Source organism: Phascolarctos cinereus, unplaced genomic scaffold, assembly GCF_003287225.1.
Source record: "Phascolarctos cinereus isolate Bilbo 61053 unplaced genomic scaffold, phaCin_HiC Scaffold_7;HRSCAF=346, whole genome shotgun sequence".
NCBI lineage: Eukaryota > Metazoa > Chordata > Mammalia > Diprotodontia > Phascolarctidae > Phascolarctos > Phascolarctos cinereus.
In genome coordinates, this window is record NW_027556180.1 from 55105444 (window position 1) to 55131967 (window position 26524).

At 40.7% G+C, this 26524-nt stretch overlaps 1 protein-coding gene across 1 annotated transcript in view; it reads right to left on the bottom strand.

The window, feature by feature from the left end:
• The window catches only part of ZBTB38 (zinc finger and BTB domain containing 38), a 93459-nt gene that overhangs the window by 49559 nt on the left and 17376 nt on the right, over positions 1–26524 (bottom strand). The window contains exon 2 of the mRNA XM_020970907.2: positions 16453–16562. Within this exon, the coding sequence (XP_020826566.1) occupies positions 16453–16494 (42 nt within the window). The 5' untranslated portion in view covers positions 16495–16562. The remainder of the gene's footprint in view (positions 1–16452; positions 16563–26524) is intronic.

The window sequence follows — 26524 nt, forward strand, 5'->3', positions numbered from 1 at the left end:
CCTAGCTAGTCAAGAGTCTGGGCCAGAAAGTTTTGTTTATAAGCTATGTAACTGAGATTGTAAACCCCTGGGGCAAGGGCTATGTTCTTGCACGTACAATACAGAACCGAATGTGTTTTTGGTGCCCAACAAAAGAAATAAAAAGGTACTGGGAGGGTTGAGATTTTTTTCTTGGGGGGGTGGGGGAGGAGAGGGCACCGAGGGTGTTTTCATAATTCTATCTCATGGTCAATTACGTTTTCAGAGCTCACTTGAATCCAATCCACTAAATTTTTCATCTCTTTAAATGTAAAAACAGCTAAAGCTTCAATTTTTTATTTGCTTTTTCAAATAGAAGTCCAATTGTTTCATTAATGCAATATAATCCACCCTTGTTTCTAAAACTCTTGGGCTAAACAAACAATACCCCACCCATGTTAGAGGAAACTGCCTAACACCTGTGATTGGTGCATTTGTACAATAGATGTTTTAAGGGGATAATTTCATCTGTTTACAAAGGCCTTTTAAAAATTTTTTTTCCCAATGATATGAAGTTACCTCATGACTTATCTGTCACTTTCAGGTCTGTCAAAAGTTGATGCTAGAAAAGGAAATCTGGGCTATTTAAGCTTTGAACATCTATTTCCGTATGATTCCATAGAGCTCTACCAAGTCAAGTGAAACAGGCCAGTTATATTACAGAGAAAATGGAAGCCTTATGTTTTTTGATTTTATGGGCAAGTGTAGATACCCTCACATTTCTATATAAACTGATCACAGACTCTTGACCTTGAAGGGACTTTAGAGGTCATCTAGGCTGACTCTCCCTTCCCACCTCCCATTTTACAATTAAGGAAACTGAGGCCCACCGAGGAGTAACTTGCCCAAGGCCCCAGACGTAGTAAGCAATAGATCTGTGTCAAACCCAGGACTCCTATAGACTTTTGCAAACACTGAGGAAAATGTCTGACCAGTCAGCCTTAGCCCTGCAAGTCCACAAATGCTCAGAGAAAATTGCTGACTCTGAGGAATAAGGCTTCATGAGGGCCTCTGTTTAAAGTGGAAACAGGCAGCTTCTGATTTGTGTGCCTGGATGTAATAAAGCAATGATTTTTAAAACAAAACCAAGCCCAACCCCTAACACAAAACCTAATACAACCAGCAGACAGCTCCTTTGCAGTGGCCAAAGGCCTGAGGGATGAAGGCAATTAATGATAAATGAGCAAAGAAATCCTTGTTCAGTTTCAGCACAGAAACTGGTTGACACAGAAACTCCCCTGAGACAATTCCCAGGACTAGGGGAGGCAGGCCCACAATGAACCAAGGCTACAAGTTCTGGTCAGTTGTGTCAGCTGTCCAAAGTCCAAAGAGTCAAAAAGCAGGATTTTGAGCTTGCACCACCACATGGCCAGAGTCTCTGCCCAAAGCCCAACGCTCATTCAAGGCCTTCAGAGAATCTTCTAATAATAAAGGAGAGAGTAAAGGAATACTCAACATTACGTAACTAAACAAGTCTTTTTTTTTTGGAGGGGGGATCAAAAAAGTGAAATAAAACAGAAGTCAATTGAAAAATACACTGATAAAAGAACAGAGATTGCAACAATATAGCAAAACCAGCAGGATTTTCAGATGTTCACAGCTGTGTTTTTTATAATAACACATACACCAAGATGTTCATGGTCAAGTCTTACCTCCAGCCCTTGCTTACTTGGGCTTTCCAAAATCTTACAGCCTGGAAGAAAATAGTATTGGAAAGAGAAACAGAATTCTAAATATATGATCTCAGGAAATGGGGGATGAGAAGGGGAAAAAAAAACCAAACTATCTGCCATTATTCTAATCAGAGCTAATTGCAAAAAAAAAAAATGAAGATTTACTATGATGCTGCTTTCAAGTCATAACCTTTCTGGACAGCAGCTTTCTCATCTGTAAAATGAGACTTAGATGACCTCTGATATCCCTTTAAGCTCTAAAATCTGCGTTCCTCTGATTTTGGTTCCAACCTTAAGTCCTATTTTAATACCCTGTTAAACTAAATAGGCCCCAGCTTTATTTTCCATGCTTAGCAAATTAATGTTTCCTACTTTCACATGTAAATTTTGAAAAAAAAAGAGTTTAAGAAAATTTGTCATCTCTTTCCAATTTAGATTTATATGTCCTTCAGGAACTTCGAAGTTTACTGACATTGTTATTAATAATTCAGATATTCCAGCAACATATTCAGATATCAGGGCCTCTACTAATAGACTGAAATATACACAATCAGCCTCAGTTTGCCAATTTCCTAAAAGTTTCCTTGCCTTCTCTGTAATCAATAGCATTCCCCTCTTACCTATCCTTCAAAGCCAGTTCTTTCTTCTTTCTTTCTTTTTTTCCTGGCCTTCCTTCAACCCCTTAACAACTGTCAATCATTCTGTTCTTTCTTTTTTCCTTTCTTTTTCAAAATGAAATGAATAGAACCTGGCCATCTTTCACTGGATTTCATGGACAGCACTTTCCCCCTATCCTCTTCTCTGCCTCTTCATCTTTCCATGGCATTGATTATACTACTGTCTCTCAGTTTCTGCCTCCAGACTTTTAGTTATTTTTGACCTGGGCTGCTTCTTATTCCTCCTTCTTTAAAAGTCCATCACTGCTACAGATACCGCTCATCCCTTATGATGCCTTCCTTGAACACAGTACCTGGGAATTATCAGTCTATGCAAGGGCCACCGGCATCCCTCACAACTTTTTAGTCATTGGCTTTACTCCTTCTCCTCTCCTCCAAAAGCCAGCCCTAATCTTATCTTGGAGTGGATAAGATGCACCTGAGAAAAAGAGTTCTAAACTTCCAGAACAGCCCCCATCAGGAAGACATCAGGAAGCAGCTTCTGCTACTTACAATGTCTACTTTGAGGGTCAGTTGCCTCCCATATGTTACTATTCTCTCCTATTGAAATGACTGAAGTCAGAAGCCCAGACCAAAACCTATCAGTGTAGGTATATTCCACTCCCCCATACAGAATATAAGCTCCTTGAGGGCAGGAACTGTTTGGCTTGTTTTCCTATCTCTAGCACTAGCACAGGGTCTTACATATAGTAGGCACCTGATAAACATGAATTGAATTTAATTAATTTGCTAAACTGAATTATCTCTATACTGAAGAAAGAACCTAATATACCCAAAAGATAAAAAGGAATCTGTAAACTTTCCCGTCAGTAATAACTGTCTCAACTAGGAGTTCTCAACCTCAGATCCATGAGCCTGTTTTGTGTGTTTGTGTGTTTGTATTTAAAAAAAATTTTATAATGCCATTTCAATGTTATTGGTCTTTTTTTGTAATTCTACATATTTTATTTTAAGTGTTTACGAACATTATTTTGCAAAGGTGCCCACAGGATTTACCAGACCACCCAAGGGGACCATACCACAAAAAAGGGGATGCCAGTATGTAGAAAGTTACTCCTGGGATTCCTTATGGAGGCCAAGGCTGGGAAGAGGGGGAGAGATAAGCTGAAGGCTGTATTGCAATCAATAAGTCAGCCCTTGCTAATAACCCCCACGTGACGATGAATCAGCCAGGCCCACACAGTGGCAGCAGCTGTCAAGAACATAGTTTTACACCATCCCTACCCAGCAGGCTCACAGTCTGTGTTTATGGAAGGCTCCCCTGAGCCTGCAGAGTCAAGTTCAGACTCATCCTCCTCCACAATCCCCTACCCCTGCTCCCTAGCTGCCTATTCTCTCCATCTCCTTTTGTTCTGTCCAGGCCTGTCCTCTGACTGTTGGCTTTGTTCAGCCTCTGCGTTTTTCACCACACTGCCCTGCCCTCTTGGCCTAGAAGCAATCTCTCCCTTTTTTTCCCCTGCCAAACGATCACCCTTTCCTCTTTCAAATTCCTTCCCCGATCGTCTTACTTCTGCAGAAAGTCTTTCAGTCAGCGACCAGGCTCCTCCTTTTGCCCTAATAAAGGTTCCTCCCACCCCCTAATACACACACATGCTTCCTCACGCCTCCCAACCAACACTGCACCCCACCCCCCAAGAAGAAGAGAAAAGGGGGAGAAAAAAGCCGTTACCCCTCTGGGATTTCACCATATTCTAAGCTGATGGTTTTTGTTTTGTTTCTCTCTTTCAATGAGCATAGAAGGCCTTCCACCAGGGACTCCATGTCATCCTCTCGAGCTGGCAAAGGTGAACATGATTGTTGGGCCTCCAATGGGGCAGGAGTTTAGATATGGTGTGAGTTTTGGGCAGGTTAAGAAATGCTAAGAATCCTAGCCTAGTGGAGATGAAAGGGGGCTCAGAGACGACCTGCTCCAAGCCCTTTCCTTTATAGAGGATTTCTTTGGTGTCCACAGGCTGACTGTGGAGCTATTTTTGTTTTATTATTTTAGACAATAATGAAACGCCTGAGGTTTTTCTATATTTGAATTGGTAGCCAGGAGTGGGTGAATCCAGGGCTTAACAGGCCTCCAATGGCTGCTGATATTTGGGGTGTCAAAGCATCTTATAGCAAGAAAACACATAAAAGAAACAGATCACAAAGGGAAAAGATGTATGAGTTAGGGATCAAAAGAGCAATTCTTCTAGTCAGAGAGGTACTTGTACTAAGGTAATGATATACAACAAAGGGAATCCAACTAACACAAGCCCTGGGAACAGGCTTTGATTTAATGATGCCCACAGAACTTTCTGGGGACGGCCAGCAGAGAAGGGAGATGGCCCAAAGTCAGCACTCCAATATTTCAAAAGCAAGACCACCAGGCATGCATCATGAATTCTAACCCTGAGTTTCTCAACCTCATGTAAGCTCAAGATGACAGCAATTTTATGGAAGTCATTGGCATGCTAGGCCTATTGGCATGGACATGGACCTTGGCGGCTACTGCTTCATTTGGAGCCACACTGTCTTAGGGAGCCCAGGAGGAGAAGAGGCAGAGTTCCAAGTAGCAACTTTGCGGGCACGCACACACACACACACACACACACACACACACACACACACACACCCCAACAACAACAACAACCCAAGGGCAGTCTTCAATATAACAAAGCGGCCAATGACCTAGCAAAAATCATGAAAAATAGCCTAAAACAGAAGATCTATAAAATGGGCACATGTCACAATATACAGCCTTTCATTTGAAGTCGGAGCACTTGGGTCTACGATATGGTGGCTCCTCTTTCTTGCTAGTTGTTTGACTGTGGTAGTTAAATGCAGTCTAAGTCTCGGTTTTCTAAGATATAAAATGGGGGTGATATTTTCCCTCTCAATCTCACAAGGCTGCTGTAAAAAAAATGCTTTGTAAGGGATAAAGCACCAAATAAGTTATTATTATGTACACAGGGTCATATGCATATTGTATTTTGGCCCATAAGCAGAAGCATGCCTTTTTACAGATAAGGCATACTTCCCCTCAAATGTTCAGTTTTGTCTTGGCTAAATGTGGAGAACCATTTTGGACCATTCAAAATGAAAATGATCAGTCACTAAGTATTTACTAAATACTTTCTATGCCAGACACTGTGCTGGTATAGGTACTATAGGTACTAAGACAAAAATGAAACAGTCTTCACACTCTCAGGGAATTTAAGTTCTATCACTACATTTTGTCAATAAACTTTGAAAAAAGATGATTCATAATGTAACTGTCAGATTACCTCTGATAAATGAAAAAAAGAATAAATCCAGCTATGAAGTGAAAAATAAAACTGAAAATTGTGTAATTATAATGAGCAAGCTTGTCTCTGAAGAGGAAATGAAAAAAAAATATACCTTCTTTCCTTTGGAGAGATGGAGGACTATGGGTATGGAGCCTTGGCATAGACTTGGTTGATGTGATGATTAGATTTGTTTATCTGATTTTTTTCCTTTAAAAAAATTCTTTTTTCTCATAAGAGATGGCTTGATGAATAAGGGGGAGGAGAGAAGAGATATAGTTGGAAATGAAGGTGGTGCAAAAAACCAAAAGATAGCAATGAATTTTTTAAATTAAAAAATAAAGTAATTGAAAAATTCCAGCTTTGACAATTTAACTTTGGATGATGCTAAAAGTTGACATTTCTCTCATCAGATACTATATGTGTAAACTGCCCAAGGAAACCAATTCTCATTGGCCTTCCAATCATCATCAGCAAAACAATCTGAACAAACAACTGAAATGTCTGTAAAAGGACCCAATTATTAATAAGAGAGAGCATAAAAGCTTTAACAAGAAGGGCATTGCTGTCAGCCAGGCTAGAAGGAATTAGTAATTTATCCAGAAAACCAGTAACAGAAAAGAGCATTTGTCTCAACGCCCTAAGGTTTCAATAAAACCTGAACATAACTTCATTTGACAAGAGGGCCTAGTCAATCAGTCAGCCAGTCAACAGGTGTTTATTTAGTATCCATGTAAGGCACCAGGGATGCAAAAAAAAAAAAAGAAAAAAAAGGCAAAAGACAGCCACTTCAGAAAAAAAAAATCTTTCCTTTACTTGAACCAGAAAAGTAATATTTAAAAAATACCATAGAATTTTAGAGCTAGAAGAGATCTTAAAGACACCTTGTCCAAGTCCCTCATTTACAGATAAGGAAACTGAGGTCCTGAAAAGTGCAGCAAATGAGCAGCAGAGATCCTGTGATCCCCAAACCAGCTGTCCTTCCACTATGTCACACCCATGACATTTCACAACCTGAGTGGTCCAAGGGCAAAATGAGTTTCCTCATCTGAACTCAATGAAGTCTCATCTCCTTTTCAGATCTAAATCTAGATTTAAATTCCAGAATTCCCCTGCAAAATACTCTAAAGTGATACTCTAGAAATTTCCTGCAACCCTCCCCCAACACACAAAAGCCCTGCTTCTCTGGATCCCCAAGAAGAGCAGGAGCTTCGTAGAGAGCTAGAATTATGTGCTAGATGAATGTAATGGTCGCATCCTGAATGAGAGCTGCAGTGTCTTCAGGTAGAGTGGATCTGTGCTGAAGCTGGTGACAGTGATTATGGGGGACAATGGAAGCCATACCACATAGTGACCCGAAAGTCACTTTAGAAAACGGGCTACTGGAGCCCTTGGTCTACCTCTAAATCTATTTAGAATACTGAAGATTAAACAAATAAACAAACAAAAAAGCTTTTCTGTCTGAGCATCTATCAAAACGAACCACTTTTCCACATACTTTAATATTCAAAAACAATTATTAAGAATGCTTTTTCCCCAGGGGAAATGGATAGCATGAATCTGACATCCACAAATGTGTGTGCTCCATGCTAAGCATGGTTTAATGCTAAATTCAATCCAATAAGTATTTATTTCACATCTGATATGTGTCAGGCACAATTCTAGGTGCTAAGGATGCAATGGTCCTTGCTCTCAATGAGTGTAACAGTCCATTGGGAGGAAACTACATGTACCACAGAAAAGCACGAAAGTACAAAAATACATAGCAGTACATACAAAGCAATTTCAGGTAGACAGGCAGAACAGTCACAAATCAGGGAAGGCCTCATGGAAGAAGTGGCGGAGCCATATGAGCCAGAGGTGAGGGAAGAGACCATTCTAGCAACGGAGTCATCCTAGCTCCTTTTCTCCAAGCCAAGCAAAGAAGGAGACTTACTTAATGATGCCACTATACTATCTACCAGTAAAATTAATAAATAGGAGTGGTCTTCAAGTGGTCTTGGCAGACAAACAACACTCTACAATACAATTAAGGGCAGACACATTGGTATTCCTCTAGAACAGATGCCTCAGATTTTCTGCAAGGCAGAAAACTTGGAAAGATAAATTTTTTTCTCCTCCCCTAAAAAAGGAAAAATACTATATATCATCCTCATAGAAAATCAGAAATTCATCCATCTGGATGAATTACTATTTTTATTGTACTCGCTCAGCTATATCTACTGTGTCCTGACCTTCAAAACACCTTAGCCGTAATAAGGTCTGACCTTCTAAATGACAGAAGCTTACTTTCTAAGAGAAATCATCTTCATCTTGGAGATAATTGCCACCCATTACAATTGCCAGGAAGCTTTTCTAGCATCCTGGAAAGCCTGTAATTATCATGAGTGGAGAGGTTAAGAAAAGCTCCAGGCTTTGTTGTCGGTGGCCATCTGAAACAGAAGGACAAGCAGAAAGGCCAAAACACAACAAAGAAATCAAGAAGAGTCATTGTGGATTGCTCGATGACCTTTTTTTCCATCCAGTATTTGTTGTATGGGAATTCTAACGGTGCTGTTCATTCCTTGTCACACACATATGGGCTTTCCAACTCTTTTAATTTTTCTTACACGTCATCCTGGTCAGAAACCCAATAGAACATTGACTTTGTAATCAGTCTAGAAATAGCTCGAAGGAGGCAAACCTATGATATAGTAATGCCCCCTGGTTTAAAGTTAAAAATAAAAAGGCTCACCCCTTCCTTATGAACCCTGGGAAATCTACTGTGGAATTGATCAGGTTTTCTTTTAATGATGAAAATTTTTATAGTATTTATCTAATCCTGTAGCTAAGATTCAAACAGGTTCAAAAGGGTTAATTAGTGCTAGCCTATCAAAATAGCAGACATGGTAGCTGTAATCTTGTTGAATAGCAATGATGTTTTAATTGCAAATGCAGGGCTCATTATTTGTTCCAGAGTAAGCTACAATGCACTACATACTAGGGAAATTGGTCCTGTGACTTGTGCTGAAAAACAAATAAGCATTCGCTACAATTGTGCTGCTGCTGGTTCCTTTCGGTTTGTGGTCCTCTGCTTGAGTCGGCAATGCACAAAATGCACTTAGTCATTTTAAAGTCAAGGGTAAGAAAAGAAAATGGCTACCAAGCACTACAGATTTTTTTTTTTAAGCTTTGCAGGAAAGAGATTTCAAGCTCAAGCTCGGAAAACGGAGCCATGGGGAAATGAATCATGTTCTAATTGCAATCAGCCTGAAAGATTCCTCACAAAATATTGAAACCTACTTCCAAAAGGACATTTAGCCCACACAGGTCTGATTTTTACAGATACTGCCAAGACATGTTAATCGGGCTATGTGAATAAAGCCATTCTTGACTAAGATAGCCCTACATCTCCACGGCCTCCATCCACATCATAGGGAGATATCAGGTTCATCTTCACCTTTCCTTCCCAAGCATCCCAACAAAAACATGTGCTGTGTTCACTTAGGGGGTAGGGCTCTGATTTGGGTTCTTGTCTACTGAAAGCTCCGTGGTTCCCTTTGTGCTAAATAAAGTGATTGTAGGGGGAGGAACCCCAGGCAGAAGCATATTCTGATTCTCGGGATTTCTGAAATGCCTTTCATGTTAGAGGTACTGTGTACCAGTGATAATGAAACTACACCTTTATACACAAACGTTGGCCAGCAGCTCCAAGCAGGTTATAAAGAAAAACCCCACTTTTGACAGTAATGAGTACTGAGATGGAAAAAACCTTTCAGCCTTCAAGCTTTTGGCAAACATGCAGCTTCTGAGGCAAAGGGCATGGGTTTTAGGGTCAAGAAACCGCCTGGAAATCTCAAAACTAGATCATTCTTTTTTGGGAAAAGGAACGAATAGAACTATAAAATTCCTATTTCATATTTGCATCAAAAAAATTTAATGAGCTTCTTTTGCATATTTATTATTGCATTTTTAAACAGGGTTTGGTTGCCAAGGAAACAGGTTCTGGCCCAGTATTAATCTGGAACTAAAATATATCTGAGAAGTTGTGCTCCAAGGAAAGAGCCTGTAATAATTCATCTGAGAAGGTACTAGAATTTAGGTTTTACGTAACCAGAGCTGTTTATTCTCCACTCCTTAGCTACTTTTTATGAAATAATCCATTCCAGTGGGTCACCGAGACTTGGTTTCAGCTGACAGGGCTATCTATATCTTTCCTCTTTCCTCCATTGAAAAATTTACCCTCCACAGCCTAAAAAATTAAAGAAAAACCCCCCACATAATGTACTTATTTCTACACATTTAACAAAACTACCTTTATTGTCCTCTTTTACATAGTACGTTTAAAGCCCGTTTTGAAAAATTTAAATATTTTTCATTTCCCTTATTTAACTTGTTTGCGTATTTCGACATTTTCACCAGAAACCCAATAATTTTCAGATTCAGTTTAAAATGGGATTGAATGAAAAGCCTTTTAAAAAATTCCTTTGTTACCTAAACAGCGCCACACCTTTCCTACGCGATCATTTTCAAGGATGGAATCTTTCTACTTTTACAAGTTAAAAAAATCTGTTTACAAGTTAAAAAAAAATAACAACAACTATGTCAAAAGGAAAGACTGCCCAATTTAAGTTGCTAGGGGGAAAAAAGCCACAATTGTTCTAGTTCACTTTTGTTCTAAAAGCCATACACTAACTCATTCCTATGCTTGCTACATTGGCTTGAGAAATCTATAAAACATGCAAATTTCAACCTACCTGCAATTTCAACCTCCCTCAATGCCGTGCCAGCATGGCAGCACACTCTGCCATCTTTATGTAAAACGATGGAGACCAACTGAACTCCCCGTCTTCTTGCTCACAATTTTTAGATGCAGTTGTCAAAAAATCATACGGAGAACAGCTTGAATGTACTGTGATCACGAGAACTGAATTTATCAATAGGGAAACAGGATGGGTGGGGGGATGTCTTCATCCAAGATTTCTCCGGAGCTGCAACCAAGGAGGTGGGTTTGTTGGATTTTTTTTCCTCGCTCCTCTGAGAGTTGGAAAGCCTGGAGCTGACCACTGCAAAGGCCACTTGTCACATTTGCTGAAAATCAACCTATGGCTACCAGGGCTGAAAATCTAAATTTGAGAACCACAGCCCCATCGACACACAATGTGTACTGCACAAGAGTTAAAAATAGATTTGACGTGCCTCCTACCTGCATAATAAAGATGTAAGTTTCAAATGCTCTAATTTGATATTCACATTAATTAACAATACAACATTCATTATTTAAATGACAGCAAATGCAGGAAGAAAAGGGTGACACCATCTGGAAGCAGTTTTTTGGTTATTTGGGGTTTTTTTGTTTTTGTTTTTTGGGGATTTTGCTTTAAAAGGGGAGGGGGGGGATGAAACTCTATTTTGAATGTGATGACAAGCAAACAGCCAGGAGCAAATGAAAACAGAACTGAAAGGTGATGCTTAAATATCTCAGCCCTCACAGAAGCAAAAACAAGTCTTCCTTACCAGATGATATGGCACACAGAGCATTTACATACTCACATTTGAAATACTAGGCAACGTATAATGAATTCTATACACAGCATGCACACAGCACAAGCAATGTTAATCCTGCCTGCCCTTTTTGGCTGTCAGAGGGAAGATACATACTGCAGCATAGCTCTAGGAAAGGAGGAGGCAAGAGACCGCTCACCTTAAATGCAGTATCTGATTAATGTTGTAAGTGACATTGCATATCGGCTACAGAATCTTGGTTCAACTGGGTAGGAGGGAACAAAGAAAAATGTCATCAACTGGTGATGCAAGATGAGTCCAATCACTAAACACCGCTTGGTAAACTCCAAATTCTGCAACCACACAGTGGTAGGCATTTCAAACCCTTTTCCAAGCGGCTGGATCCTCCTGCTTCTGAGAATAAAACAATCCTTTTGCTAATGAAGAAAGACTATAATATCCTCTTCTTGAAGAAAGAATTCAGACAGTATGTATTTGGTCCTGGATGTGTTTCATAGATTGTGAATGTTAAACCTTAGATTTAAAAAAAAAATGTTTAAGCTAGCATAGGCATTAGAAAAATATTCATTTTAATGAATGGTGGAGCATCTTGACATCGTTCTGCAGAATCCTTAATGGTACTGATAGGACCGTGGAAGGATGGGGTCTCAGTGCATGATCAGCTGTCTCTGTCGGAGCGCTACGCTGCTAACCACGAGCAGTGTAAATATCTCTGCTAAATATGCAGAGGTGGCAGGTACTCTTTTGAACAGAATTTTGTTGAAATAGGAATAAGTTGATTTCATTTAGGAGCACAATAAAACACAATAAAGGAAAATGTATTTTGTGCTGGGTTCTTTTCAATTTACGGCAGGCTATTATAAAAGCGAACCTAAAGGACATTGACCTACATATAACACACAGACTTGCAGCATGCCATAGACTGTCAGAGCAAGGAGAGGCAACAATGATTATTTTTCTCTCCTCCCCCCCACCCAGAAAAAAAAAATAAATTGAAAGCCCCAACTCACAACTGCGAATTCCAGAAGGCTAGGGTACATACTGTACGTGAAGAAACCATGTTATGCTGGGATGCAATCTTTCTTTGTTTTTCTCCGAGGCTTTTCTTAGCTAAGATTAGACAGTGACATCATGGAAGTCAATGCAGGCACCAAGGTGCTAGAGTTTTTAGGGCTGGCATGTTTTTGGAACATTTGGAACGTCTCATCTGTCCAAATACCCAGTTTCATACCACCATTTTTCTCAACATCTCTCCTCCCTACCGCACCTCACCACACCCCCTGGTCTTCAAGCTTAATGGGATCTGGTTAGACTGAGCATAATAAACTGGGACTGTCTTCTATGAAGATTGCAAAAAAGTAAACAGTAGGAAATTAAATTTTGTAAGTAAAATAAAAATTTCAAGGATTTTTCCACATCATACTATTTATCCCTTCCCCTCAAGAAACACACACACACACACACACACACACACACACACACACACACACCCCTCTAAGCTCAAAGGCAAAAAAAAAATGCTTAAAAATTAACAGATACAAAGGACTGCTTATTCAGGGTTTTCAAGACATACCTAACAAGCAAATAGTAGTTCTCTACGTCTCCACTGTCACCATGTCCCCAAAGAGAGCGAAACAGCCCAGCTTACTGGAGATGCTCCCTCAAGACTATGCATGGTCAGATAAAGAACTGAAAGCGCTTAATTTACTATGTTGTAAAAAGAAAGGAGTCTCTTATTTTTAAGGAAATAGAACAGACTCCTCTTCCTCCTCTTTGCTAAGCCACAAAGAAACAATACCCTCCCCCACCCTTAGAACCTGGAAAAGAGCCAGGACATTAAAAAAATTGCTATGAAGCTGATTTTGAATATGTGCTATTTGTTTTGTTTTTGTCTGCTTGCTCCTCTTCCCTTCCCACCCCCACCCCACCCCAAAGAAGACTTTGTTTATCTACTGCACTATTGGATAAGTCTAAGTATGAAAAGGAATGGGCAATTTCTTGAATTGAGAATCACTTTTCTTTAATAGCCTCCGTCTTCTCAAAGGACCAGATAACAACAATCATGTTATCTAAACAATAAAGTTCACTGGAAAAAATCTGAAAAGAAACGTATTAAAAACTCAGGTGCCAGATTTCACAACTAGGTTCCTTCCTTCCTTTTTTTCCCTTCCTTTCTTTCTTTATTTCTCTCTTGTATCCTTTTTCCTTCCCTGAACTTTCAATGATTTTAATAGATGGAAGTAATCAATACTCACTGAGGCCATATACTTTAAAAAGCCAGAAATTAGGTCATCCAAATAGGCATACCTTAACCATGCAGATTTTCTTGCCCAGTGGAGTACATCTCTCACATTCAACTAGTTCTGCAACAAATGAAGCTCTGACAAAAACCACTAGCTACTGGCTTCATGTCCATTGGCAGAACCTTGTTCTCTCTTCCCTCTCCCCCCTTCCCCGCCTCAGAAAGAAAGAGAGAAAGAAAGAAAGAAAAAGAGAGAGAGAGAGAAGCTAGTCAATATCAGAACGAAACCTCTCAGGGCACTGAATTCCTCCATCGTCTTGAAAGGCCGAGAACTATATAGTATATAAGGGAAAATACTTTGGGTACCAAATTAATGGTAAAAAATCTGGTGATAAGCAAAGCATGTTTGGTCACTTCCTCAGTTTTGCCTTCTGCTTTTTATAACTGCTATGGTGGCTAAATTCACATGACTAATTGTAGAAGACCCTGCATCCCTTTCGATGGTACAATAACAACAACTAGAGTAATCCATACCAGGCTCCCCTGAGTAAGTGAATACCATTATTTCCACTTTAAAGAGACAGAGTTTGGCTGAGTGTGGTCAGATCTTCTCTTACCACTCAGCATGCCAGATGCCAAGATGTACAGTCAGTTTGCTAGGCCAAGCTGCTTCCACATCTCCCTATGGAATTCATTATCATGCCCTTTTCAAACAGGGTCTAAAACACATTTGCTGGTTTATTTTGCAATACTCCAAAACTCTCTTTGTGGAAATGTGGAACATTTCTCAAAGACATTTTCTGGATGTGTTAAACAAATTCAGATTATTACTAGAAAAGTTGAGTTGGGTTTTTGCAAAATATCCATTCATGCATTTTTTTTTAAAGAAAAGAAATATGCTTCTCCATTAAGCCAGGGATTCTTAATCTCTTTTGAATCATGGATCCCTTGAGTAATCTTATGAAATCGTGGGATCCCTTCTCAGAATAACATTTTTAAATGAATAACATAAAATACATAGAATTACGTAGGAAACCAATTATATTAAAATACAGCTATCAAAAAAAAAAAACCAAGTCAAACAAGGTCACCTTCCTTAAGCTTTCTAATGACTACAAATAGCAAAGGCTCATCTTCATTTATGAGTTTTTTATTTGTGAGCTCTTTCCACCAGTCTTCTCAATGTATAAGGCTTGCTCATCATCCTTCCTCTTTTTAAAAAAGTGACAGTTTAAAAATCCCTTTCTTTGTAGGTTTTTTAGAATAGGAGTAGTCAGAAGAGTGAGGTCTAAGAATCATGGGATCATAGACTGGAAGGAACCTCAGAGGATATTTAGTCTGACCCCCTCATTTTAGAGATGAGGAAACTGAAGCCCAGAGGGGTTAAGTGATTTGTCTAAGGTCACACAGGTTGTAAGCATCACTGGTAATATTTGAATCCAGGTTCTCTGATCCTGGAGCCAACAGTCTTTCCAGAAGTGACAAACAGGAACTTGGACAACTAGTCATTAGTAAGCCAGAACTAGAATTCAAGGCACACCATTCTATAGGGTTTCACTCATTTTACAGATGAAGAAAAATTAAGACTCATAAAGAAGTGACTTGATCAAGGTCATAAATGCAGTAAGTAGCAGACGTGGGATTTGAACTCAGGTCCGTACTCTGACTTCAAATCCAGCATCCCTTCTGTTTATACTGCACAGCTGTTCTCAAGTCAAAAGAATCTCACATAGTTTTTAGCATCATAGCGATGAGGTTTCTGGAGGTGGTGAAGGCCAGGAGCCTGAGGAAATTTCAGTATGATAGGTCCCATCATCCTTTTGTATTAAAATGTTTACGTGCTCACAGTCTAATTGCTTTGGGCCCTGAGTAAATTGCTTTCAGGCCTGTGCACCCAAGCCAAATTGCATGGCTCAAGTAAAAGCACATAATCTGTGCATTAACCGTGTCTGAAGCAATCTGTAGCAGCAGCAGCAGTAAGATAATACAATCACATTAGCGCGCTGGCCTCCAGGTTGCCGTAGTACCTTCTGTGCGGGCCATTTTAATCAGAGAGGTTTTATAATCAGAGAGGTTTTATACTCCGTGTTTCAGGTCAGCCAATTAGAGCGTCATCCAAGCAGGAGAAGCAGGGCCTTGCTGAGATAAGGATGAAGTGCTAGATTCCTAATGGACGTCCTCACCAGGCCTGTCCCCCTCGAAACCACAATGGGGTTTTTGTTAGAGAAGATTGCTGTGCTTGATAATACCTTTAGGATGAACTGATGTTGCTACCAACTGTATTTAAATAGAATCTTTATTCTAAGGAACTGAAAATATTACCTGTTTCTCAGATAGTCAACCTGGTTACTTGACCTTCAGGTTGAAAATTCACTCCTCCCCTATGGGAGTTGTAGAAAGAGTGTTTTCTCTTCCCTGCATCCCCAGATCCTTATTAAGCTAAAACGGAGAGAGAACTGGATTAATGATTTCCACCATCTCTACAGGCTGGCCCCTTATGAAAGTAGGGACTACTATGGTAAACTGAAAAGAGTCTTTGATCTGGAGTCAGAGAACCCAGGTTCAAATCCTGTTTCTACCCTGTGACCTTGAGAAAGTTATTTACCCTCTCTAAACCTCCGTTTTCTCAGCTGTAAAATGAAGAAGTTAATTAGATAATCTCTAAGGTTCCTTCTGGATCTAAATTTATCATCCTATGAACTTTATTTTATAGAAAGGGAAACTGAGTCATGAAGGCAAATGACCTTGGGCAGGTCAATTAATATAACTGGAATTCAGTTCCCTCAATTGTAAAATGATGGCCCTGAGGTCCCTCCCCTCCAGCTAGGGAGTGGTAATCTTGTGAAACTTGGCCCTGGTCATACACAGTCAGTAGAAATCAACTAAAACGGAGACATCCTGGAGACTGGTATATGGGGGTAGGTCAGGGTGTCTTTCATCTCTACTGATATAGTGTAACTTTATAGATCCTCTGGATGGCTCCCCAAACACCCTGCAAATCTCCCTAATTGGCAATACTAGCTATCCTCTGCCTCTGAACACATCCAGGGTGATCATGTTACCTACTTATCCAGAGTACTCACCAGTAGCCTTAACTGCGCATCAGATTCTGCTTTGCTGCACATCCATTGGAATGAGGGGATTAGAAATTTGAAGGTGAAATATCACAGATGGAGTTGTCAGGAAGCTGGGCCTGCAGAAAGAAGGCCCTGGATGAATTCATTTTGCTGCAAACACATTTATGAAGTGCCTACTACATGGAAGGCACACAAGGCTAGGCTGGGAAGATGTAAAGATGAAAGATGACCCTGTCCCTGCCTTCGGGGAGTTTATCATCTAACACATATGCATAAGGGTGGAAATCCATTTAATTCAACACGTATTGAGCAGTTGTTATGAATACAACACAGTGCTAGATGTTCGGGATTCAAGTCTGACTGCAACAAGCTTACGTTAAGTTATCTCGGGCAAGAGGGGAGCAGCTGCTACATATACAGAGACAAATGTAAAATATACACAAAGCTACACAAAGGGACGAGAAGAAATATTATATTAGAAATAATTATAGTAGAAAAGAATTGCATGCAATGAAAAGGTTAAAATAGAGTGGCATTTGAGAAATTCAAGAAAGGAAGAATCACTTCTAGATGGGGAAGGTATGTATGTAGGGACTCATCTTCCTGAGTTCAGACCTGGCCTCAGACACTAGCTGTGTGACCCTGGGCAAGTCACTTAACCCTATTTGCCTCAGTTTCCTCATCTGTAAAATGAGCTGGATAAGAAAATGGCAAACCACTCTAAGACCTTTGCCAAGAAAACCTCATACGGGTCTTGAAGAGTCGGACATGACTGATAACAACAACAACAATGTATGTGGGGACATTAATCAATCAGCCAACAAACATTTATTAGGTGCCTACTACATGACAGTGCTAGGAGCTTTGTTGTTATTTAGTCACGTCTGATTCTTCATGACCCCATTTGGGGTTTTCTTGGCAATTGGCAAAGGTACCGGAGTGGTTTTCCATTTTCTTCTCCAACTCATTTACAGATGAGGAAACTGAGGCAAACAGGGTTAAGTGACTTGCCCAGGGTCACATAGCTAGGAAGTGTCTGAAGCCAGATTTGAACTCAAGAAGATGAATCTTCCCAATTCCAGGCTTGGCACTCTATGTGCTATGGCACCACATAGCTGCCCTGCCTAGCAGCTAGGGATACAAATACGAAAGTGAGGCTGTCCCTGTCCTCCGGGTGCTTACATTCTGTTAGAATGTCAGGGAGATGAATCAAGAAAGGCTTCACAGAATAAGTGGCACCTGAGGTAAAGGAAACCAGTTAAGGATGCTACTATAGCCATCCCAGCGAGAAGTAATAAAGCTCTGAATGAAGAATGGTAGTAGGAGAAGGTAAAGAGGGAATGGATGGGAGAAATATCAAAGAAGGTAGAATCAACAGGTCTTGAAAGCTAGACTGGTGAAGGAAAGAGAGAATGGGAGCAGAGGCAAAGTTCATACCAAGGTTTCAAGCCCAGGTGACTGCACAGACAGAGCTGCTTACAGGAGAAAGCTTCTCAAGCAAGTTACCCCGTGAGGTTTTCAGTGTTTGTGAAGAAGGAGGGTGATTTGGAGCCAAATACACACACACACACACACACACACACACACACACACACACACACACACACACACGGCACAGGCCAGTCATCCTCCCTTCAAGCACTAGCAAAATCATGATCATTGCCTTCATTATCATCTCTTTTTCTCCTTGTGAAATGATGGCCGAGTGTTTTCAGTGACTATAATTGGTCAGGATTCTGCTTCTCGGTGGTGCCAAGAGCACGTAATGACTGAATGTTTATGAGGAAGAAGAACATCCCTATATTCCAAACTGGACTTTTGTCTACTGTCGTCCAGTTCTGGATCCTGTAAACCAACAGGCTAAGTACAAGAATGGGATTTCCTAGCACCTGAATCAGCAAAAAAAAAAAAAAAATCTCGGCATGGGTGTGGAGCAAGGAAGGGGTGGGTTGGAAAGTGATGGTGGGTAGGTGAATGGGGGCAGGGGGAGGGAGGAGAAACCTTGCTGAAAGAATCTCTCCCCTGAGACCTGTTAGACAAAGCTCTTTCCTCCTCTTTCCTCGCCCTCCCCACCACCCTCCAGGGTAATAATTAGTCCAGAGCTCAGCTCCTTTAGTGGGATGACTCTGATGATAAGATGAGGTCAGTCAATAAATATTTATTAAGTACCTACTATGTGCCAGAAACTGTGCTAAGCACTGGATACAAGGAAAGGCAAAAGACCATCCCTGCCCTCAAGTGGCTCACGGTCCAGCCGCAGAGATGTGAAAACAAGCACATCCAAACTAGCTGTGCACAGGATGAAGTGGAGATGGTCAGCAGAAGGAGATCAGGCAAGTGAATAGAGATGAAGAAGAAAAGCATTCTAGGCGTGGGGGACAGCCAGCTGGTGAAAGTGCCTGGAGTCTGGAGATGGATGAAATATGTTCTTTGAGGAACAGTGAGGATTCCAACAGAGTGGGGGGAGTATGAAAGAAGACTAGAAAGGTATGGGGGGTAGAATAGGAAAGGCTTAATTTTATTTATTTGTTTATTTATTTTGGTGAGGCAATTGGGGTTAAGTGACTTGCCCAGGGTCACACAGCTAGTAAGCATCAAGTGTCTGAGGCCACATTTGAACTCAGGTCCTCCTGACTGCAAGGCCAGAACTCCTAGATGCCCCTTAATTTTTAAAGATAAAGGGAGGAAGGCTTTTCTACAGTTTTTACAATCTTCTGAGAGGACTGTTTTTCTGGGTTCAATCACCCCATTGTCTTCAATACAATGAACACATATCTCTTCCCCATCACAAGAATTAAGAGACCTTAACAAGATGCATAGGCTTTAGCAAGGGCCCAGAGCACATGCCCCTCTCCTTGGGAAATGTTCCCATCCCACTTACAAACTATCACCTTGGCCAATGTCACTGAGCTGCCATGATGCATGAAGAAAGGACCCATGCTTCCCACTCACTGAACTGAGAAGAATAATGAGAGCTTAGCATCACCTGGTTGTAGCAAGTCCAGAGAGCAGCCTTTTGTAGGGTCATCAACCCCCTTTTATCTTTTACTATGTGTGTAGCCTGAGGATGCAGTATACCAACAGTCCACTAACTCCACACTGGCAACTAAGGCTCAGTTGTATCCTTTTTTTTTTTTTTTCTGAGGCAATGGGGTTAAGTGACTTGCCCAGGGTCACAGAGCTACCAAGTGTTGTGTGTCTGAGGCCTCATTTGAACTCAGGTCCTCCTGACTTCAAGGCCAGTGCTCTATCCGCTGTGTCACCTAGCTGCCCCAGTTGTATCCTTTTTATGAAAGGATTTGATTTTCTACTTAATTCTGGATGCGATAGGAGTGGGGGAGGGGTAGCAGGATATCATGGTCAGAGCTGTACTTCTGGGAGATCACTTTGACAGCTGAGGGAAAGATGGACTGGAGTGGGGAGAGATTTGTGGCAGGCAGATCAACTGGCAGATTACTACCATAGTCCAGGGTTGAGGTAATGAGGACCTGCACTAGAGAGGAGAGCAGGAGATGTATGTAATGTATGTTATGAAAATAAAATCAACAGGAAGTGACAACTGATTGATACACGGGGGAGGGGTGTGTGAAAAAGAAGAAGGAGTAGAAGATGGCATGTCAGGTTTTGGATTCGATTCTGGGTGACTGGGAAGATGGTGGTATCCTAAACAGGAAGAGGGAAAAGCTTGGGGAGAAAGATAATGAGTTCAGTTTTCAAAATGTTGAGATAGCCAGACGACATCCAGTTCTGGCTGGACGATAGTCAGTTGGAGACAGGGTACTGGGGCTCAGCAGAGAAGTGAAGACTGGATAAAGAGATCTGAGAATCATCAGCATAGAGATGATCGTTAAATCCATGGAAGCTGAAGATATCACCTAGTGAAATAGTATAGAGGAAGAAGAGATAGCTATGGGACATCGAGGCATGACCTGGATGAAGGTCAAGCCAAAGAGAATACAGAGTGGTCAAACAGATGAGTGGAGAACCAGGATTAAAGTAGCATCATGAAAACCTAGAGAGAAGAGTGCATCCTATCCAGTCTTTTGTCATGGAAGTGTCACAAAGCTATGTTTCCCCTCTCCTGTGCGGACCCTCTGCCCTAGATTGTTTTACTCAATCTTCTTGCCTCTCATTTTCTCTGCTCCTTGCTTTTTATTCACACAGCCTTCCTCTCCTAGAACACCTTCCCCTACCTTTTTGCTTATCCAAATTCTACTCATAGCTTAAAATTGAGTTACAATCCTACTCTTGGAATTTTGGAATCAAAATCGTCATTAGACACTGTGTGTCCAACCCCCTCATTTTGCGGGTGTACTAACTTCTCAATTTCACTGGGAAGCTAAGGCTCACCGATTTACCAAAGTCACATCAGTGTGAAGTGACCCTTCTCCTTTCAAATCCTGTTATAAAAAATTGTCGGTATCGTCCCAACGACTAAGGGGTTAAATTAGTGAACAAGGAAGTTCAGGTAAGTTTGGGTCTATGGACAAAAAGTCTGCTAATTCACCTGATAGCAAAACAAAAATACTGCTGTCTTCCCTCCCCACCCCTCAGTTGGTAGGAAAGGTGGCTATGTTTTTCCTATCAAAGGCTGGTGACCTGAGAACTAGGGAAGACTAGAGAAGGGAGAAGGAAAAATAAAATTTACTAACAAGAGATGAAGAGTAACAAGGCCTATGGAAGAATGCAAGGATGAAGACCCTCTCCTGGAGCTAATTTTTCTATGGTGAGGAGGTCAGGGGATATGCTGATGGCAGTTTAAGAAGGCAAACAACAGGGGCGGGTAGGTGCCACAGTGGGTAGAGCACTGCCTCTGGAGTCAGGAGGACCTGAGTTCAAATCTGCCCTCAGACACATAACACTCACTAGCTGTGTGACCATGAGCAAGTCATTTAATCCCAACTGCCTCCCCCCTCCCCCCCAGAAAAAGAAAAAAAAAGAAGGCAAACAACAGCTAAAGTTGGTCATCTGAGAGGGATGATTGAGTGACATTTAGAGATGGGAAGAGACTGCGATATGACTTAATGAATATAGGGCCCAGTATTAGATACAGGTTCCCACAGTGCGCCACACCCCTGGACCAATCCAGGGGCAACAGTTGTAGCCTCGGGTGCGATTGGGGGGATGGTGAATAAAAATAAGGAGGCAGTAGAAGCATAAGGAAAGAAGAAAAGATACGAAAAATTTGAAAAACCATCTGTACGTGTTTCATCTATTGTGTAACAGAGTTAAAGTCATAGTGATTACATAATTTTCCAAATAAACACACAAAATGCGAGTTGTAACTGATCAGTGGTCAAGTTCACTGGGAGGTCTTAATAAGCAAGTGTTGGCGGGCGAGCGTGCTGTACATTATTGGAAAGTCCAGCATACATCAGAAGGAATATGTGCGTGTAATGGCTTCTTTGCAATACAATATCATGTGGTTACATGACACAATACTGCATCATCAAAATTTCAATGCAGGGAAAAAACCCCACAAATTTACAATAAATTATTGAATTTAAGATGAATCATTTAAAAATATATTTTACATTTTTTGAAATGAATTTTTTTTCAAAAAGCCACCAAAGGGTTAAAGAAAGCAGATATCCAGGGGCCTTGAGTAAATTTTTTTTTTAAAGAGGCCAATAGGTCAAATAAGTTTGGGACCTTCTGATCTAGAGGGAAAGGTCATTCCCTAGAGCTGCTTACTAGATCCATGTAAAGTCAATAAACGTTTAAGTGCGTTGTGTTGCTATGTTGTGGCTCTTTATGGAATTTACCATAAAGGATGAAGAAAGAAGATGGAGATGTAATGTCATTACCAGGAAATGTTCCCAAATTAGAGTACCATTCATTTGGTATTTAATCCTGCCTTACCCCATTACTTCCATTTTTGTTTTGAAGAGTTGCTTAAACTCTTTATTGTTATTTTACTTTTAATGGGATTAGGCTTTGTCTAAAACAAAGTCCCTGCCCCCTGTGATCTTGTGCTCCCATTAGGGATGCTTCTTTTTATCCCTCACAGTACCTGGAAAAAAACATACCCAGTTGGGGGTTTCTCTTCATATCTCCCACAGGACCTAGCACAGTGCCTCACCCCTAGGAGATACTTAATAAATATTTGCTAATTCATCACAGATGATACATTAGGGCATGAGGCATATTGACTTGAGTGCCAGCCTTGAAGTCAAGATCTTGATTTGAATCCCACTCTGCCCCTCATGAGCTGTGTGATTGTGGGCAAGTCACTTAAGTTTTCTGAGTCTCAGCTCCCTAATTTGTAAAATAAGGATAAATAACATCCTATAATTGTAATTATAGAATAATATACTATCAACCTCACAGAGTTGTTGTGAGGTTTAAATGAAAGAAGGTATAGAAAAGACTTTGCAATTTTGAAGTTGTATCTTATTATTAAAATTTTATATTATTATTGTTATTCATGATAATAATAGCTATTATTATTTGGAAAGACCACTGGACCTGGATTCAAACTCTACTTTTGACTCAATACCCATGGGTATTGATACCCAATACAACTAACTCAATACTCAATACAATGGGCAACTCACTTAACCTCTCTGGACCTCAGTTTCCTTAATATAAAATAAGAAGGAAGAACTAGATGACCTCTAACATCCTTTCTAGATTTCCATCCATGATCCTATTATTTCAGCCTGAATTATATTTCATGAATATAGGTCACCAGTAGTGAAACTTGAGGATTAACTCCTTGGATGCTCACAAAGAAGTCTGTGGTGTACCCCATAATAAATATTTGTTGATTGACTGTGTGTTAGGCAAATACGAATTGAGTGTAATCATGTGCAAAATAGCCCTCAGGTAGGAGGTTAAAAGTGGGTGGAGATCATAGGTTACCTTAGGAAAATTTAACAATGTAGTAGTTTTTACTAATTTAAGATCAGCTGGCTAAAATTTAGTGGGCTGCAATAATACTCACCTCACCCCCACCTCTTTCTATCTGATTTGCAAAGAAATAGCTCATCATGTTAGCATGAATAGCTTAAAAAAATCCAGGCTTCATTTCCCATCACCCTCATACTTAGTAAGATTTTGAAACCAAAAGGTGCAAAACTGAAAAGGCCGCATTAACACCTGCAGGAAGCCTTGCTTACTCAAATTCTCACCCTTGGGGCACCCATCTTCACCTCCAGGTCACAAGAGCTATTTAAAAAGGCAGGCTTTAATCTCATTGGCCATGGTCTTTGAACACCCAGGCCCAAAGTTGTGGCTGATCCCAAAGGAAGGCACTACTCACTTGTGGAGATAAATGGGCAGGGACCTCAGTGCTGAAACCAGCTCCTGAAGGGTACCACCGAGGGCATACAGTATCGTGAGGGCATTCCACAGATACATCAGCAGTACATGGTCACAGAAGGTGCTGGTAGACCCTCAGCAGTTTGGTGTCCAACCCCATCAATGGCTCTCTTCAAAATCACCAGTGGTCTCTTAGTTACCAAATCTAGCCGCTTCTCCTCGTTCCTTCTTCTTGACCCCTCGGCAGCTTTTGACACTGCTGATCACCTCCTCTGGGATATCCTCTCCTGTCTAGCTCTTTGTGACATCGGTCTCTCCTTGTAGTCCTAGCTGTCTGACCACACGTTCTCAATGTCCTTTCCTGGTTCTTCAGTTATGTCATGCCCACTAACCACGGATGTCCTCTCCACTCACACTATTTCACTTGGTGATGTCAGCTCTAACGAATTCAATTAGCTCCAAGCAGATGATTTCCAGATTGATATATTTGACCTGAGTCTCCTTCCTGAGCCTTATCAACAATTGCCTCTTAGACATCTCCATCAAACTCATGATGCCCAAGACAGAACTTAGTATCCTTACATACATGTGTACATGCACACACGCACACACACACACACACACACACACACACACACACACACACACACACACCCTGTCCTCTTACAAACTTCCCTATTTTGGGTAGGTCACCACCACCCTTGTGGTTGCCCTTCCTCTCACTTACCCCACACCTGTTATTATGACCTTCACAATATCTCTTATGTGCATCATCTTCTCTTTACTCACACATCCACTAACCTAGTCCAGGCTTCCATCACCTTTTGCCTATACTTGAACAATAGCCTCAGATTGGTTTTCCTGCCTCCAGTCTGTGCCCCCTCCAATCCATCTTCCACAGAGCTGTCCCCCAAAAGATTTTCCTAAAGCACAGCTCTGACCATGACATGCTCCCAATTAATTCTAGTATCAAATATAAAGTACTTTGGTGTGGGAGAGTATGTATATGTGCATATATATATGCACATATATATATTATATACATATTATATACATATATATATGTATATTATGTACATACCTATGTATATGTATATATAAGTATTTAAATACGTCCATGTATGCATACATTTTTGAGGCAGCAGGTGAAGTAGATAGAGTACTGGGCTTGGAGTCAAGAAGATCTAAGTTCAAATCTGGCCTCAGACACCAGCTAGTTCTGTGACTCTGTACGAGTCATTTAACCCCTATTTGCCTCAGTTCCTCATTTGTACGGTGAACTAGAGAAGGAAATGGCAAAATACTCCAGTAACTTTGCCAAGAAAATCCTATGGACAAAAGCCCACGGGGTCATGTAGAGTTGTACACACCTGAACAAGAGCAAATGTCACTCCTCCACATATTCTATAGTATAGCCCCACTGCCCTAATTATCTCTCGCACATGGCACTTCTGTCTCCTGACTACATGACTTTGCACTGGCTGTGCCCCCATGTCTGGAATTTTCTCCCTCCTCATTACTGCCTTTTAGCTTCCCTACCTTTCTTCAACATTCATCTTAAATGCTAATTACGGCACAAGGCCTTTTCCAGCCTCCCCAGCTGCTGCTGCCTTGCTTTCTGAGATTACCCTTCATCTACCCTGTAAATATCTTTTCCCCCCTGATTTTTCTTTAATACACTCTCCATATTACATGACAGACCACCAGGTACTTCCTCAGTGGCAGGTACCTACACTTCAGTTGTACCCATCAGCATTTATATGTTATATATAATATATATAATATATTTATAATTACATATAATAAATTTATAATTATAGCAAATTGATAATTTATTATGTTATATAACAAATTTATTATATTATATAATAAATTATACATTGACATATAAGATATAATTAAATATATAATGAATCTAATATAATATATAATATTATATATATTATCATATTTGTGGCATGTGTTAAGTTACTCTGTATCTATCTTGTATGCACCTAGTTGTTTACATGGTGTCTCTCCTATTAAAATGGGAGCTCCTTGAAGACAGAGGCTGTTTTTGCCTTCCTTCGGGTCTCCAGAGCTTAGCACACAGGAAGCTCTCACTTCATGTCCCTCTCTTCTCACTGTCTGGGCTTTCTCTTAGCCCTTCCAGCAGCCTTGCCTCTACGACGGCATTGTCCCCTCACTCAAGCTCTCCTTGATGTGTTACTTTCCCTCAGTAGAATGTAAGCTTCTTGAGGGTAGGCTCTGTCTTATTTGCTTGTATTTCTATCTCCAGCACTTAGCAAAATTCCTGAAATATACTGAATGTTTAATGAATGTTTTAACTATTTATACTATTCATTTACTATACTAAGGTGGTGGTCTGGGTGCCACACACACACACACACACACACACCGCACACTTTTTTTTTAAGCCCAATCTGTCAGAAAAAAAAAAACCCCAACACCTTACAATCTGGTGGAGGAGTGAGTTGAGGGATAGGAAAAATCAGGTGGAATGACCACAGATATTAAAGGAGAGAAGAATTATTTCTATGTGTGGATCTAGGAAATCAGGAAAGGTGTCAGGAAGGAGATGGCATTCGAACATGGCTTTGAAACAGGAGAGAGATCTCAGCAGATGGAGAGATGTGGAAGGAATTCATGACAGGTGTGAGGGATGGTGTGGACAAATGCACACAACTGTAGAGGAAAACATGCATTTAAGCAAGCAGTGTGTCTGGATGGGAATGTGGAATCTGATGTTTCTAAAACAGAGGTCTAGCCACATCACTGCCCTGCTCAAAGAACTCCAGTGGCTCCCAATTGCCTC